The sequence below is a fragment of the Astatotilapia calliptera genome, chromosome 7, assembly GCF_900246225.1.
Source record: "Astatotilapia calliptera chromosome 7, fAstCal1.2, whole genome shotgun sequence".
Classification (NCBI taxonomy): domain Eukaryota; kingdom Metazoa; phylum Chordata; class Actinopteri; order Cichliformes; family Cichlidae; genus Astatotilapia; species Astatotilapia calliptera.
The window spans coordinates 52,967,976-52,985,533 of record NC_039308.1 but is presented as its reverse complement, the minus strand read 5'-3'; the positions used below and the strand labels follow the sequence as shown (position 1 = coordinate 52,985,533).

General features: G+C 41.0%; 1 protein-coding gene across 1 annotated transcript; it reads left to right on the top strand.

The window, feature by feature from the left end:
* Positions 1-15,391, top strand: LOC113026622 (disintegrin and metalloproteinase domain-containing protein 10-like). Its single transcript, XM_026175614.1, has 16 exons — positions 1-300; positions 2,310-2,460; positions 4,412-4,530; positions 4,693-4,851; positions 5,384-5,484; positions 6,627-6,767; positions 7,769-7,861; positions 7,945-8,128; positions 8,586-8,749; positions 8,859-9,042; positions 10,572-10,722; positions 10,823-11,006; positions 11,114-11,222; positions 11,344-11,564; positions 11,668-11,794; positions 14,556-15,391. Exons 1-16 carry the CDS (start codon positions 234-236, stop codon positions 14,753-14,755), a joined length of 2,355 nt encoding a protein of 784 aa, XP_026031399.1. The 5' UTR covers positions 1-233; the 3' UTR covers positions 14,756-15,391.
* Positions 15,392-17,558: the final 2,167 nt, after the last annotated feature.

Sequence of the window (17,558 nt, the reverse complement as noted above, 5' to 3'; positions counted from 1 at the left end):
AGAGAGGGATACGTATGACACTAGATCCGAGGCACACTGAGTGTTGTAATGTATGCAGGCCTGGTGGATCATGGACGCTTCTGGGGGAAGGGATGCCAGGCTATCCTGCGTCTGACGTCACGGCGCTGGAGAGAGGGAGAGGAGGCGATGTGAGGAAGCTGCAATAAACACACAGGGCGTCTGCGCCTATCTAAGTAGGACAATAAAGTGAAAACGGCATCAATGCTCTAACAATGGATTTGTCACATACCCTTCTCCTTAAAGTTTTCCTCTTCGTGTACTTGCTAAACTACACCCAAGGTGAGTGAGGCGGTTTCTGTCGGAGCAAACCGAGTTGTGTTGAATCCATGAAGCAGCGAGCGGAGAGGAGCAGAAATCCCGATAGCCTGCTAGCTACAGAAGGGATCAGCAGGGCCTGCTTGTTATGAAGAGGACTGCACCCTTTTTGCCGTATTACTTCAAGGCGACAAATCACACATAGCTTAAAAGCGGACTCGGATTCGCGCAGTCGATTGAAATAAACGGACATTGGGGAGTTACGTCCGTGTGTTGTCACCGTTTTTTATCGCCAGCTTTTGGGTGAGGGTTTTGTTGTTACCGTGCGAGCGGCGCCGACAGCCATTGTTATGAGAAGATGGAGATGCCGACTGTTAAAGCAGCGTTAGCTCTGAGCTAGCTGCCACTTTAGCCGCTAATTGTTCTGTCATTATTAAAAAAACAACAACAACAGTTTAGCCCCGAAAATAACCTGTGTTCAGTGTAAAAGACACAAGTTTTCGCATTTTGCTGGCATAATTTTGTCTGCAGTTTTGCTCCCTGTCAGTGGTGTTTTAAGTCAAATCAACCTGCAGTCAGTATTTTAATAAAAAATAGTTTTTGTGTGTGTCTATGTGCGTGTGGGTGCCAAATTGCTCTGTGTAAAATGCAGTATTGACGTGTAATGCACTTCTGCTATCCTACCACTATCTGCTATATGCCGATGCTGTGCTTTTAAATCCTAATGTTCTCAGCTAAATATAGGAGTCATATACACAGATACATATACAATTACACAGTGGTTTTTGCTTGCAATGCTTCTTTTATTAATCTAATCTAGTCTAAACTACAGGAAATCCTTCATGCCTAACACCACAATACTTCTTTTTATTTATTACAATGTACTCAAGCTATTCATTCACATACCTGGATTTCCGCTTGATTTCTTTTTTCTAATTTTTACTTTCTGATTCTGATTCATTATTATTATTTTTTGACCTATGTTGTTTTTGGCTACTGTAACACAGCAGTTTTCCCAACTTTTAAGATAAATTAAGTCCAACTTGTCTCATAGTTTCCTATATTTAATGTTTCTCTTTGATTAGTGTTTTTGAAGTGTATCAATCTTGGCTCCTCACATTTTCTTTATGTTTTGTAAGTCTTTAGAAATTAATTTATTTCAGAGATATAGTCATGGCCTTCACTTCTCATAGTCACCTCAATGAAAAATTTAATGTTACCACCTAAATATTTCATACCGCACATGAAAAGGGAAGTAGCTGAAGCCTGGTCTACTTATCCATCTTTGTTATAATGTTGCACAGAATCCTGTAATTTATGGCTCACTAGTCAGGCATAATTACCTGCCAGAGAAGCCTAATTACATGGACTCTGTTTACTAAAAAAGCTTCTCTCTCTTTTTTTTTTATATGGAGCAGCGATCTGACCTTACACTGAGGAAAGTGGTGTATATGTATGTGGAAAACATGCCAACATTCATTGGGGGAATAGATGCCATAAACAAAATCAATCTAGAAAAACCCATTTTTGTTTCAGTGTGAAACAGTGGGCAAAATGTGTGGAGACGGTTAAGAATTGCTTTCTTTCAAGCCCACTACCCAGCCTTCTGGTGACGAAATAATTAAGCGGTGACGCTGTGGGCTGTCGTTGAGAGTTAGTCTAAGGCTGCCATTCATTTGGCTTAAATAGATTTTAGTTAAAACCCAGAACATACTGATTTGCTGTCTGTTTCCTGTATTGTAATCCTGCCTGTCAAATATTGTCCAGATTATCCGCCTTACGGGCATCTAAACCACCCTAACATGAGCAGTGCGTCAGTTGTTTACAAATGTAGCTTTTGTACATATTCTTTTGAGTCTTTCTGTTAGGAATAGTTTGTGTTACCAACTAGAATCGCATCCCAGTTTCTAATGAGTAGGGAACGTGTTTTTTCTTTTTTCAATTGCTGCTGTATGTATATATTTGAGGGGGGGGGAAACAAACATGCACGCATACCTTTCTTTAACAGATGTTCCTTCGTTCTTTTCACACAGGACACTATAGAAATCCCCTGAACAAGTACATCCGCCACTATGAAGGCCTGTCCTATGACACAGAGCTTGTGCACAGCAAGCATCAGAGGGCCAAGAGGGCACTCTCTCATGAAGACAAGTACCTGCATTTAGATTTTCATGCCCATGGAAGGTTCGTGCACTTTCTTTTCCTAGATATTATCCAAAGGTAAAGTCTGTCTGCATCTGTTTTTCTTTTTTTCCCCTTTCTCTTCATGTATCTTTATTCATTTGTCTGTTTATTCATTTGCAAACACCGTCCCGTGTACTTGTGCTGTTTATGATTAAAGTTGGAGGTCTTCTGTGTTGGGGGATTTGCAATTTTATTGAAAGTTGTTTTACAAAATCAAAAACATACGCTGGTGCATCATGTTAGGTCAGTGTTCAGGATGGATTTTTAATGATCACAATTATTTTCTGTGTGGGTTTTCTGCTCTCCCCTGGAGCTTCAGTATTCCTTGATTGGTTGAATTAACCGGCAACTACTCTAATGTTTGTTTAATTGCTTAAACTAACTGTGTTGGTGGGATAGAAATGGGCTATTTAAAGACACAAACCTGAGCTCAAAATAATTGCTGTTGTCCAGGTGTTCTTATTCCCTGCAGTTAAAGTGAAACTGTGCATGTATTTGTCTGTGTTCGTTAGCTCTGTGATGTATGTGGTGTTTCATGCTGCCTGAGTGGAAACCCCTCCAAATATCGTATATGGGTTGATACTAATCGTCCTTGTCATGGTTCTTTATCTAATATTTCGAGGAGGTGGTGTTGTGAAAAAGCATCCATGACAAAGTCACGACCATCTGGCTGGGATCTTGGCAAAGGCAGTTTGTTGCCCTTCCTGTAACAGGGCCTGCTGTTTCTAAACTCAGATGCAGCTTAATAGGGAAGCGTATCATAAGAGCAAGGCGAACTCCGAAGGAAGATGTCTCTTCCTTTAAAAAAAAAAAAACCCCGCATCATATTCTTTTCCTTTTGAATTTACGACAAAGCTAGAGAGAGAACTCCTGATTCTTCTGTTTAATTTGCAGCACACCACCTGGCTTTCCTTTTTGACATTTGAACAAAATGTCTTGTGCTTTACACTAACAGCCACTAATAGTACAGTGAGGATGCTTTTAGATTCATATGCAGTATAAGGTTTGCCTCTAAAACGCCACCAGTTCTTAGGTTTTTAGTTCAAAGTGCTGGGGCAGTAGTTTCCTTCACACAACTTTGAGAATTGCCCTATTTTTCTGTAAATTATGGCTCTCTGTGTTATTTTCTCATGGAATCCCAGACTGAGTCCACGTTGATGTTGTGATCACAGTGTGGGAGCTTTACCATCTGTTGCAAGACTCCTTGTTCTTGTCGCCAAAGAGCGGACTTTGACTCTTGTTGGGGTTTTTTGGGCCCATTGCCATCCTACAGAATAAAGATTTTGGACCTCTCACATGCCTCCTTAATAGGATTGAGCAGTGGATAACATCCAGAGAGCCTAAAACCTTTGCAGAGTTCTCTATGTATCTGAAACAGCCAATAAACATGTTAATGTACCGCAGAGTTTTCCCCTGAGATTCCTACAAATGCCTAATGATTCACTAGGCATTGTGCACATTGCAGGATGTATTGTTTGCTATTATATTAGGCTTCAGATCTAAATTTTACAAAGGCTTTGTGTTTCGTCTGTTCACGGACCTAGAGAACAGCAACTTTCACACAATGCGAGCGTACAATAAGAGCACTGTGTAGGTGTTCCATGAAATCCGAGGTTTACTGTAACATGTTTTTTTTCCCTCTCCATATGTTTGAACTACAAAAAAACACAGCACTGTTGCTAGATGCCCTAATTTCAAATTTTCTGTTTGGTCTCTTACAAATTTAAATGCTACAGTTTTGCATCTGCAGCAGAAAACGGCGTATTTGGTGGGTTTTTTAATTTTGTTTTTCTCTGTGAACGCTCTTGCTTCGACCCCACCCCCCCCTTTTAATTTGCAGGTTCATTTTTAGAGAAGGCTGGGTAAATGTTGCTTACTTCCACTACTTAAGGCCAACTGCAGCTCCTCTCCTGAATCTGAAGGCCTTCTTTTTTTATCTCTTTGATTTCAGGCACTTTAATTTACGAATGAAGAGAGATACCACCTTGTTTTCCCCAGATTTGAAGGTAGATGTTTCAGGTGAAGAGATTCCATATGATACCTCTCACATCTACACTGGAGAAATCTTTGGTAAGACTATAAATTTTTCACAGTTGTTTAAATGTGTCACTACAGTACTGCTGCTCTAGGGGATTTTTAAAATAACTGTTGGCTTTGTTTTTCTCAAATGCAAATGCACCCTCTTCTGTGTCAATCTTCTGATGCTTATAATTGTACGATTTGGACTCCCAGGCGAGAAAGGCACATTGACTCATGGCTCCATTGTGGATGGTAAATTTGAGGGTTTTATTCAGAGCTACCATGGCACTTACTACGTGGAGCCTGCGGAGAGATACCTTGAGGACAAAGACGTGCCCTTCCACTCTGTCATCTACCATGAAGATGACATACGTGAGTCCCTGCACCTTTAGCCACGCAAATACTTTGACAGGCTATTATCCCGTGATCATCGAGTGTGTGTTTAGATATGTGCGTGTGTGACTGGAAAGTGCGAGGTTAGTGCTGCCGAGCTGATGGAGGCAGACTGGTGTGATAGGCCCCCCTGGGGAGCGCAGACACCTGGGGTGTTCATTAGCTGAGTAACACAATCTTGCTCTTGGGTACTGGCTCATTTCAGCAGGCTTTGCAATGTTGATACTAATAGTGAGCACCAAGTACACTTCACTACACTTGCAAATCATAATTTCACATCATCTGTGTACACATAGCGTGTGGCTGAGGGGCAAATTAAACATAATTGTGAGAGGAATCACTAATGAGAGCGACAGGAAAGTAACTCACACAGCAAAGCTAGGCTCAAGTGACGTGTAAGTACTTCCATTAGCTGATCGTGAATAGCGCCTGAAATAGTGACTCACGGGGTTAAGTAGCTAACATTGTCTCCCATAATCCTAACAGTGTTGTGTCTGTCTCTCTCATACAGACTACCCGCACAAGTATGGCCCAGAGGGAGGCTGTGCCGATAGCTCTGTGTTTGAAAAGATGAAGAAATACCAAACCTCTGCCGTGGAGCAGCCCCCTAAGGTTAACTTCACCACACACTACAATAAACCCTGACAGGGTTTAGTGAAGATCTTTGAGGATATTTTATGGTACTACTTAGTCAGGGTCAAAGATACCTAGAGATGTCTTTTTAAAGTCTCTGTGCCTGGTTCTATGTTGTAAGTTATAACCATGTAAGTGTTAAACCAGTATAGTCACAGTTAAGATTTGTCACTTTATTATTAATATGTAATTTTTTTTTATATAGTTTTGCATATGATTGTTATTTCACAGATTTCCATAAATTGTATTACGACACGGTTTAGTTTGGCCAGACGATCATCTGTATAAAAGTTCACCCGTTCATTTGTTACCGTTGTAGAGGAGTGGGAGCAGGATTACTCAAAAAGTTAAAGATTTAACTGCATGAAAGATTTTCCAGATTTCAGGCTTGGCCCACATTGCAGAAATGAATCATTCTTGGAGTCAGTTCAGATCTCAATCCAGGAAATTTTGGGGAAAGATTCTTTATCACTGCAAGATGGGCACAGTTAGACATTTCATCATATCTTCACAGATCAAGTTTAGCGTCGCGTTTGCGACACTAAACTTCAGATTTAGACATCCTTTTGGATTCAGAAATATGGAAAGCAGCATCTAAGCCTCACGTGTATTATTATCACATTCAAGTGATGGACTCAAACAGGACGACATAATGTTCAATTTGGTACCTGACAATAAAATGTAACACTTTATCTCAAGCTGTGCCTCTTAGCTCCAATCCAATCAGAGATAGTAGGCAGTAATAAAATATGTCTGTGTTCAATTTAAACCACATTAACAAAAAGCATTAGTTTGATTTATCGGTTACTTCTGACTCACTTGGTGTGACATGTCACTGCAAAACTCTGTGACCGAAAAGTACTGAACACCTTAAAACTGAGATAGGTGTCCATCAGTGGCAGTGGTCAGCCTTTTCCCTCCACCCTGTATGTGACATAGAAAGCACATATTCCTCTGCAGAATAGAGCTTCATGAACATACTGCAGCTGAAGAACCACAGCCTAAAAATACCGGACATTATTTATTTACTCTTTTTACCGTTTTTGTTGGAAAAATCTTTTAAATATGTTTTATTTAACTGTGTGTTTCCTGCTCTGCCTCTTCCGTCTCACTCACACCAGGAAGTCCACACTGATCTGGACACCCAGCTGCTGAGGAAGAAGAGGATGGCCCAGGCTGAGAAAAACACATGTCAGCTTTTTATTCAGACCGACCACCTCTTCTTCAAGTATTACAAGAGTAGAGAAGCTGTCATAGCGCAGGTAACGCACAGGAAGTGACTTGGTATATACTACTCTTAATACTTTCTAAAGCCTAGGAATATATTGATAAGAGAAATTGTCCACAAAGTACAATTTCTATGGAGTTGCGTTACGGTGTAGGAATTGTCATATTTTGGCAAATCTATTATCATTTTCTGGGGAGAGTTATACTAAGACATTAGCACCACTCAAGCACTACCCATTAACTACTGCGCTCAACTAATGAGAGTGAGGCTGTTTTCCATTTTTCCTAATCTGTATGCTAAGCTAACTTAGTATACAGGAGGCTAGCAGCAATAGGAAGATATTATTGCCAGCAGTAGCTTATTATTCGGTCTACTCCCTTTATAGTTTACACGTTGCCACTTCAGTTTTTCCACCAGCTTAAAGCCCCCAGTATAACCTTGATTACATGATCCTTTTATGTGCGCGGTATTCTCCTGAACGATAGGTGTCGCAGGTGTCAGACAATACCTCCACATCAGTGCTGATATAGTGCTGTTCTTTTAGGTTTGTTTATTATCAGAAAGTTTATTCTTGTACCATCTCCCTCTCATCGATCTGTGACTGTCAGAGATTCTGTATTGATATGTCATTAAAACGGTGGTATAAACCTACACGATCGTAAACTTGCCTCTTCAACCCGGTGGCAGTGGAACAATGCGTCAGGTTACAAAAATAAAGAGTTGCAGGAATGGCTACTTGCGACGGCAGATGTGACGTCAGTTTAATGTCAGTGTTGTCGTACAGTGCCATTTGACAAGCCACCGCATGGGTAATGTCCTAGGTCAGTGCCACGCCTGGCATAAACACTGATTTTTTTTTTTTTTTTTTAATGCGAAAACCACATATAGCCAGTTGAATAATGTATTCTGTTAGCTGTTGTTGTTAGCAATAGAGCTACGTACAAGCAGCTCTTGTTAGTACTTGTACCATCACATACGGCGTACTTGAGTGAAATGTCAGCTATTAAAAGTATGAATACCTCGTACTTCCTTCAGATCTCCAGTCATGTGAAGGCCATTGATGCCATTTATCAAGGCACAGACTTCATGGGCATTCGTAACATCAGTTTCATGGTGAAACGGATCCGGGTGAGTCTTTTGCAGATCGGCCGCTTTTGCATTTTAGGTCTGTTCAGTCTTTCCTGTGAACCAGTTGTCTCCTGTCTTCGCAGATCAACACCACCAATGATGAGAGGGACAAGTCCAACCCATTCCGCTTTGCCAACATTGGTGTGGAGAAGTTTTTGGAGCTGAACTCGGAGCAGAACCACGACGACTACTGCTTGGCTTATGTTTTCACTGACAGAGATTTTGACGATGGGGTGCTGGGTTTGGCCTGGGTGGGAGCGCCCTCAGGTATGCAAATCTTATTCTTGTGATAAGCAAGCAGTCTGTGTCTTGTTTTTACAGAAAGGTACAAAAACATCATTTTTTTCACATTCCTTAGCAGGAATTTGTCCTCGCAAATGTAGACTGAAGCTCATCAAGCAGGAACATATTTTTCTTTAAAACTGTCGGCAGATATTTGTTGCAGTCTGTTTTAACTCCACGCTGGGGTTGATTTGAGTTTTTAATTGAAAGCACTGCAGTTAAATTGCAAATTTGCTGCAGTAAAATGGGCATCTTCTCTCAGTAATGACAAACAAAATTTGTCTTCAGCATGTACTGTAAACATGATGATGAAGTATGTTTTTAAATAAGGCCTCCTGTCACTTATTTGAATAGCTGGTGTTAAATTAATCACATTCACTCTCTTCATTGAGCGAAATCTTTCCGTATTTAGTTTGTTGCAAATTGTGCCTTTCCTTCTCAGGGAGCTCTGGAGGCATCTGTGAAAAAAGCAAGCTGTACTCAGACGGAAAAAAGAAGTCTCTCAACACTGGTATAATCACTGTACAGAACTACGCCTCCCACGTACCTCCGAAAGTCTCCCATATCACTTTTGCACACGAAGTAGGCCACAACTTTGGCTCCCCGGTGAGTGCCGCATTTATGCACGGTGAGAAGGAATTTATGATGCCTGTACTCTTTGTCCCTTTTTTTTTGCTTTTAATCTTTGATTTTCTTTCTTCTTCCTCGCTGCCAGCATGACTCTGGATCTGAGTGCACACCAGGGGAATCCAAAAGCCAAGACAAGAAGGAGAAGGGCAATTATATCATGTATGCAAGGGCTACATCTGGAGACAAGCTTAACAACAACAAGTTCTCCCTCTGCAGCATTCGCAACATCAGCCAGGTGCTGGAAAAAAAGAGGAACAACTGCTTCGTCGGTACGTTTTACTGTTTCTGTTGGATCTAGGGCCTCGATCTTAACTCGTGATCCGGGTTAGGGTTCTTCTGATGGTGTGGAATATTTTTACCGCAAACTCTTAATTAGTGAAAGAATTCAGGCATCCTGAGAAGTTATTGGCTAGTATCAGCTTAGAAAAGCCAGCTTGGCATTAGTCCATGGTATTTTTGTACAGTATTTGGCAGACTGTGGAAGTAAACCTTGTCATCTTTTTTCTTTGTCTTTTTTTTTTCTTGCCAGTTTCACACTTTTGAGTCAGTAGAACAGCAAACCGATGCTTCAGAAGTCACTCGATTAATTCACCATGTGATTGGCGTGTCTAAAAAATCTTCTTGTTTTGCACAAGCTGTTCAAAGTGATGTGCATCTTGGCTGCACTGATATGACTGAAAAATGCTTTAGCTTTTCAGACACTGCCTTAATACACCCACCCACAAACCGACATTTTTTTGGGTTTATGCTTTTGGCTCTTTGAAGGGTCCTTTTCTATTTTTCTTTTTCTTTTTTTGCCCCAGCAACTCATTCTCTCCAGAGCAGCATTCAAGGGTTTGGTGTGCATGCACGCTCAGAATGAGCCTTTGGGGGATGAGGGTCCACTACCGTCAGCATGATTTGTGTACACAGTGAAGGAAATTTTTGTGCATTTTTGTAATGGTTCAGGCCTTTACACAAAAAGCACTTTGCAGAAAAAAAACCCCCATGAAATTTAAAATTTTTAAGAAGCAAACTTTTATTTTGTTAAAATTTTGCACACAAAAAAATGTCTCCTCAAAAAACACACTATGGGAGTCAAAACATGGAGTCGACATCAAGTGATGATCAAGCAATGACGAGTTGGTCCTGATGTTTGTAAATGTGAAAAGGAAGAATCTGAGTTTATCCAGTTCTCAGGAGAAGACAGCAGCAGGAAGAATTTCATGGTTTGACCCACGAGTTGAAGCTGCATCACAACCATTTTCCTACATACCGTCAGTCGGGCAGTTTGAACTCTTGTTGGCAGAGTTGGGACCACATCTGATCGATCGACCCGGAGCAGCATCTAGTTGTGTGTCTAAGATAAAATAGTATTATTTTACTATTATATTATCATTGTATACTCAGTAGCGGTGCACATTTTGTGCTGCAATTACACTTGTTGCCAAATGCAGAGGTCTGATCCGGAAAAATAAATCCAGCAAATTTGTCCAGCAAGTTGCACAATCCTGTGTAAGGGTGCATTAGGAATGGGCGAGTCCAAAAATATTTTTAAAGCACAAAATGTTCGTACGATTATTATTTGTCTGGTGTAAAAACCTTAAAACAATCAAAAATCTCAATGTGTAAATGTAGAAAAAAACTGGGGGACAATTTTTCATTGTCACACCTGACTAGGAGAAGGCGGTTTTCTTCTACAGAGCATCAAAAAGTCTGTAATTCATAAAAACCCTGATATTATTTAATAAATGTCTAATTTAAACTTTGAGCTTGCTCCGCAAAGGGCTCAACACTTTTTTTCTTTTTCTCAAAACAGAGTCTGGCCAGCCCATCTGTGGTAATGGTATGGTGGAGCCTGGTGAGCAGTGCGATTGTGGCTACAGCGATCAGTGCAAGGACAAGTGCTGCCATGATGCCAACCAGCCTGACAACAAGAAGTGCACATTAAAGGACCATACAGTCTGCAGGTAGAGGGCGATTTTTATTTTTCAGTTATTTTAATATCTCTTAAAGAGGGTGTTCTCATGTTTTGAGTCTTAACTCGGCGCTTTTCTCTTCCCCAAAAAGTCCCAGCCAGGGTCCTTGTTGTACAAGCGAATGCATTTACAAGGCTCGCGGTGACAAGTGCCGAGAGGAGTCGGAGTGCGCTCACCATGGCGTATGTAAGGGCGACAGCGCCCAGTGCCCCACGTCGGAGCCCAAGGCCAACTTCACCGCCTGCCACGGAGAGACTCAAGTCTGCCTCAACGGAGTGAGTGGCTGAAGAAATCACACCTTGAAGAACTGGTTGTCATAGCAACACTGTACTCATACTAGCAAGTGTCTGATCTCGCCTGTCCTCGTGCTCCTCCTCCGCAGGGCTGCTCCGGCTCCATCTGTGAGAAGTACGGGCTCGAGGCGTGTACCTGTGCCAGCCAAGATGGCAAGGATGAGACCGAGCTTTGCCACGTGTGCTGCATGGAGAAAAGTGAGTCATTTACCCTTTCTCACACCTTTTACAAGCAGGCTCTTTCTTTTATAAATATACGGGTGAGTTTTGTCTTTTTTTTTTTCTTTTTTTTTTAAACTGGATTTGTCTCTCTGCACAGCAAATCCCAGCACATGCAGCAGCACAGGATCAGAGCGCCTGGCTCGTTTCTTCAATAAAAAAGTCACCACGTTGCCAGCTGGCTCGCCTTGCAATGACTTTAAGGGCTACTGCGATGTGTTCATGAAGTGCCGACTGGTGGACGCAGATGGGCCACTTGCCAGACTAAAGAAGGCCATCTTTAACCCTGAGCTGTATGAGAACATCGCTGAGTGGATTGTGGTACGTGTCGACATCTTGATTGTGAATGATTAGTTAGTATGTGGGGGGTCTTTTTCTATTCTGTATTTGATTGAGCTTGATTTGAGCTTCATTTTCATCCCAGGCTTACTGGTGGGCAGTGCTCTTGATGGGTATCGCCCTCATCTTGCTTATGGCTGGTTTCATTAAGATCTGTAGTGTGCATACTCCCAGCAGCAACCCCAAACTTCCACCACCCAAACCACTTCCAGGTGAGTCCAGAAGACTAAAAAGAGACCTCGTCTAATAAGAGCGTTTAGCTGTTACGCATTTTCATGAAATATTTTTAGATAACTTACCTGACCACCCAGATGTTTTAAGTCACATGTCTGCAGTTTGCTTTCAAACCTCCTTTAAATTTGAATGTGACATTCAGTGTTTTTTGGGGGTGGGGGAGAGGGTTAAATATCATTTTTATTCAGGCAGGTCAAACCACCGAGAGAAAGCTCTCTTTTACGAGGACACTCTGATTACAGTAAATATGAAAGCTACTTTTAGCTCCTGCCTTTTTCACAACGGGTTGTCACAGCGGGTAGCTCCGCATGTTTGATTTGGCAGATTTTTACGTCGGATGCCCTCGCTGTGTCTCCTCCCGCGATCAAACTGGGGAGCTTTTGCTTGCTAAAAGAGTGTGTAAACCACTACACTACAGGGACACAAATGAATAAAAATACAGATATATTTTTAAAAACCTATTTATTATCAGGCTGTAAAGTAAAATTAATCATGCAGTTCATGTTATCATTTACGGGCTTATTAACAATTTATATGGGCAGTGCTGTGAGAACAGTTTCCTGAGAACACTTACAGATTTGATCTGAGCTCCTAAACTTGATCCAGATTAAACTCAGATTGAGCTTTGAATGTTCACACAGGCTAAAAAGCATCACATTAAATCCACTGTACTGTGTGCCTTGTTAACCTTGCAGCCATACCTGTGAATGAGAGCAGTGTTATGATTACTTACTCTTAGAGTTTCTCTACATGACTTTGGTTTTCTCACTGCATCCTGTGCTGTTGCGCCTAAGGGTGGTCATGGCAACTGATCTACTTGTTTAAATGTGAGAGAAGAAGAAAGTGTAGTTGAATATTCTAAAAGGCATATTCAAATTAAGCAGAGTGTAATGGGTAAGGTGATGTAACATCAGTACAAAATGTTTGCATGTATTTAAGAGCAGTTTAATGACATTTTCTTTGTTAAGAGTATTTTTGCAAGTTGCTGTTTTTTGCCATGTTGTACACACACGCTACACGTTGATAACATTAGCAGCCCAACTTTCCTAAAGTTGTTGACGTCTGCAGTCAGAATGGGGTTTTGCTCGGCTCCACTTGAGTGCTGATCTTCCAGCCTACGTGCAACCGTTTATTTTTCTAGATCAAAGGACCACAGATCGGTCCCTCTAGCTTGTTTACAATTAGCTTCTTTCTGCTGCAGCTACAATTAGTGGCAGGTGGTTTCTTGAAGTCTTGGACAGCAAAGCTAACCGCTGACAGTAAATAAAATAAATCATAAGTCTGTCGGTATGAGCTAACAGAGAGAGTGTGTGTGGGTGTTCTGCCTCCGTATCTCCTGCTGTGTCCTACATGTGAGAAAGACCAACTTTGGACAATGTCTTTACTTGATTGTTAAGAACAAGGGTTTTCAAACCTTTGATTACCAGGTGCGGGTTCAGGGTTGAAGCCTACAGAGGAAAAATGCAAACATCAAACACTTTGATTGCTTGTATCTTACACATATATAGGACGTTTATGTTGGTTTTTGCCATTTTTGTACTCTTTCTATAGTATTTTCAGTCAGGCTCTAATAAACATTGTTTAACACTTTTATTGGACCACCTGTCATAAATACAAAAAAGCACAAATATTCAAAAAAAAATCTGTCAAACTTTATGTTAAACACAGTCTATAAGCACCTCACGCAAGATTTGTGTTTGCTGATTTCTCCTCTGCTTTTAATGAGACTCTTTTTAAACTTTTAGATTAGCTCCTGATGCTGATTTTAAACTTTCTCACTGAAAGAGTCCAACAGGTCCTCGTGAATGGACAAATATCCAGTAGGATTGTGTCAAGCTCCCGTTGATCTCGGGGCTGTGCTCTGTCACCCCTTCTTTTTATTACGTACGCCGACAGCTGCAGGACGCCGTACGAGAACAGGTTTATTTTTGTGTAACTTTTATTGTTTGTTTATTGAAAGTCTTTTAACATCTTCTTTTATCTGCTGGTTCAGTATTTTGCCTGTTAAGGATGGAAACTCTCTCAGTCATAATGTTAACACCTCCAAAATCACTGGGGTCAGATTTGTGCTCACTCTGGGAAAATCAGGTGATAAAGAAGGCAAAAGACGTTGTTATACATTTTTATTTTTGGACCTCATTGTTGTCGATCGCTGCGTTGACATGCAACAGTGTTGGTGATAAGTGGTTGTGTGAGTAAGCTGCGAACAAATTACCCTTTTTGGGGGAATAATAAAGTTAATCTGAATCTGAAATCTCCTTCAAAATAAAAATGACTGAATTCACTGAACGTTTTTATATCTGAACTTGGACTTTTCTAAGAAGTCAGAAATTGGTCAAGTTTAACATTACAGAAACATGAGAAAACTAATTAGGTAATTACTAATGCTGCTAATTTAGTACAGCCATGGCATAAACCTCACATTGGGGTCTGATTTAATAAATTCCTTCAGTACCGCGGGGTCATAAATGACATCACCCTGTAAGATGAATGCGATGCAAGGTAGGCCCGTTCACTTGCAGGGGTCACTCTTTGTCCGCTGTGAAAGAACAGCTGCTGATACTTTGTGATTTTTTTTGAGTTTCCCTACATGAGAGATGACAGATGTGAGATAAACACATCATCCTTCATCACACTGCAAGACCACCAGCTTAGGAACAAGTGCTGCAGCTGAACAAAACAAAGCTAGGACGATACTCATCTTTCTTGAGCCTAAGTTAACTCTCTTTCCTCTGACAGGGACTTTGAAAAGACGACGAGCGCAGCAGCATGCTAGCTCTCAGGTGCAGCATCAGTCCCAGCACCCGCACGGCCACAGCGGACACGGGGGCCACGGCGGCCAGCGGCAGGCACAGAGGCAGCCTCAGCGCCAGGCACAGCCCCAGAGGCACCACCGTCAGCCCAGAGAGAACTATCAGATGGGCCAGATGAGACGCTGAGACCCTGCACCCAGCTCCCCCCTGCTCCCCCCCCAATGCCTTGGCTCCTCCTTGTGCCTACAGAGGGAAACAAAAGCGTCACTCCATCCAAAGAAACGCCTGACATGGTTGTTAGTCATCATCATATCCTCCAACTACAGACAAAACAAGACACGCGAAAAAGAGAAAACGCTATTCAGCAACTCGATTGGCTCTTTGTGGAGGGGACTTGACCATCAGCCATTTCCACTGCAGTGCGATCTAGCAAATTTTTTTTCCCCATCGTTTTTTCTTTTTTTTTTTTCTTTAAGGAGTGCCAAGGAGTTAAGGAATCATTTGTAGCTTTAGTTCATTCTGTGGTTTGTTTTGTTTTTCTTTTTTCTTCATCTGCAACATCTTCTTGAGTGACAGGCTCGTAGCTGCTGGTGAACTCTCTTTTTTTTTTCTTTTTTCTTTTTTTTTTTTTCGTTCTTTTGTTTTTGTCATCTTAGCCAGGAATGAGAGACACTCAGTGGGGATTTGCGGCACTTTTGTGATTTCACACATGTCAAACGGCAAAAGACACAGGCTCCGGTCTCTCGTGCAGACGGTCTTCTGCATGTGATTGTAAATATTTAGTGTATCATAAGTGAAAACAAACTATTTCTTCTACTGTAAATGTGTAATTCTTCATTTTTTTTTTTGTTTTCTTTAATTTTTCGGTTAGTGCTCTCAGGATTTTTAACACATAAATGAAAGAATGACAGTTGTGGTGAGTTCCTTGGATGCTGCCGTTGAGGATTTGACGCCATCGAGTTCTCTCCGCAGTCCAATCAGGTGGATCTCTCTCACTTTCATGAACTCGCTAGGTTTTGATTTGCTTTTCTTTGAACAACAAGGTCGCCATATCCCACGTTTTAGGCCTTCTCTGTTCAAGGTCCCTTTATTTCACCATTTTTTTTTTTTTTTAAATTGTCTCGCTAACATCATGTCTTGCCCCTGTTGTACACCAAATTGGACGAGGTCAGAAACAGAAGGAGAAATCGCCTAGTTTGGTGCAACCGTTTACTGTCTGTTTGTTTGTTTCTTTATTTGTTTTTAATAATAATGAAGAACGAATAACCACTAACTGAAGCTGATGTTGATCCTGCCTGTTCAGATATGAAGTCGAGGTGAAGAGTGAAGGCTGCTGTGGCGTAGTGTAGAAGTGAGAGTGTATCATGTTACAGAGTTAGTTTACATGAGTGTGGAAATAAATTTTAAAAATGACTTAAAAAAAAAAAGATGGAATCATTCTATTATTCTTCAGATAGCGAAACTAAGAAGTTTTTAATGTGGGCATGCAGACACATTTATTAAATGTGACTATTAATTGACCAAGGTTTGTAATGTTTGTATGTCACTCAACACGATTTACTTTGGGCCCCCGGAGCGAGCGGTGTAACGCAGCAGTGTTGTCACATTTATTCACCAACACGTCCCTCAGCGGGGTCACTGCTTCCACGGGAAACGAGCTTCTGGTCCAATCTCTCATCTCAAGGACTGAATTCCCCTTAAGAGCTCATGAGTGCAGGCCTCAGAGTTTACATGAGCGTGCCATAGAACTTTTACGGAGCAGTGCACAGGTTTTCCTAAAATCCAGGAAGCACCTGCGAGGTTTCCACTTTAAAGAGAATGAAATGAAGGCTGTGCGATTCGACCTCAGGTGTTTTCTTCCTCTCTTCGCTGCACCAAAGGGGCATCTTGGAAAACCAAGTTAATCACAACACTCACTGGAAGGATTTGATCATGTAATCATGACATAGTGTGTTAAAGTCCTGTCACTTCATTTACCAGGCAGACATTTCGCCCGACGGGATGCTCCAGCAACGACGCGTTGCAGATTTTTTATTTTTTTTTTGCATTAAATGCTGTGGGAGGACTTTCTGTGCTCTGACTTCATTTTTATCGTGGCATTATGGCTATACTTTAAATGCATGCGGTACTAATCATAACTAATATCTATCTGGTCATTACAGCCACACATGTGCTCTGGAGGGGACGCGACAAACATAATGACACCTCACGGTTTTCCGTTCACGCGACAGATGAATCGAGCGGGTCGACGGGGTGTTTTTTTTTTTTTTTTTGTTTGTTTTCCTTTTCTCTGTACAAAAATTGAGCTCTTTTTAAATCTGATCTCCTGAGCCACGTCTCACCTGTCAGGGCCCGGAGAACTGAACCTGTAAACTTGTACAGTACTTGGGAAAATAATCGAATAAAATTTGCGTTTCATTTGAAAAATGAGAATTACATTTTTGATACATCGGTTTAATTTCTTTTTTGTATCCTAATTCCAGAGTAAGTTGTTTTAAAGATGTTCATATGTGACAAACTTTCCTCTCTTCTAAGTTATTTTCTGTTCTTATATGTGCTAGTTGAACTGGAGTTTGCTTACGATACTTTTCTCCACCGTCATCAATGCTTAAAAACAATTCAGTGTGATGGAGTCAATGTTACATTCTCATTTTTGTCTTTGTTATCCTGTGGCATGGTTTGGGTAGAAGAGCAGAAGAATAATGCCTGTAAATTTCCTTTCTTTTTAATTTCGTAGTCTTGGTAAAGTTTTTAAATAAACGTGCACTGAAAAATGTCCAAATTGAGTTGAAAATGTTGTAGGTGACGTAGGCCGAAAGAACACATGATTAAAAAGTAATACTACTGTCTGATTTTAATGTTCACTGTGTTTTATACAGTATCGGAAATTTTTGTTCACTTTGAACATTTTTACTAAAAAAAAAACAACAACAAAAAAAATTCAAATTGTATTGTGCAAAGAGATGTAATTTTTTGGAGTACTTGAAAT

What these genes read in the sequence shown, in the direction of transcription:
- LOC113026622 (XM_026175614.1), top strand. Translation starts at nt 234, where the DNA reads ATGGATTTGTCACATACCCTTCTCCTTAAAGTTTTCCTCTTCGTGTAC. An exon ending in GATTTTCATGCCCATGGAAG is followed by an intron (nt 2,461 to 4,411) that starts GTTCGTGCACTT and finishes CTTTGATTTCAG; the next exon opens with GCACTTTAATTTACGAATGA. An exon ending in CTGGGTGGGAGCGCCCTCAG is followed by an intron (nt 8,129 to 8,585) that starts GTATGCAAATCT and finishes TTTCCTTCTCAG; the next exon opens with GGAGCTCTGGAGGCATCTGT.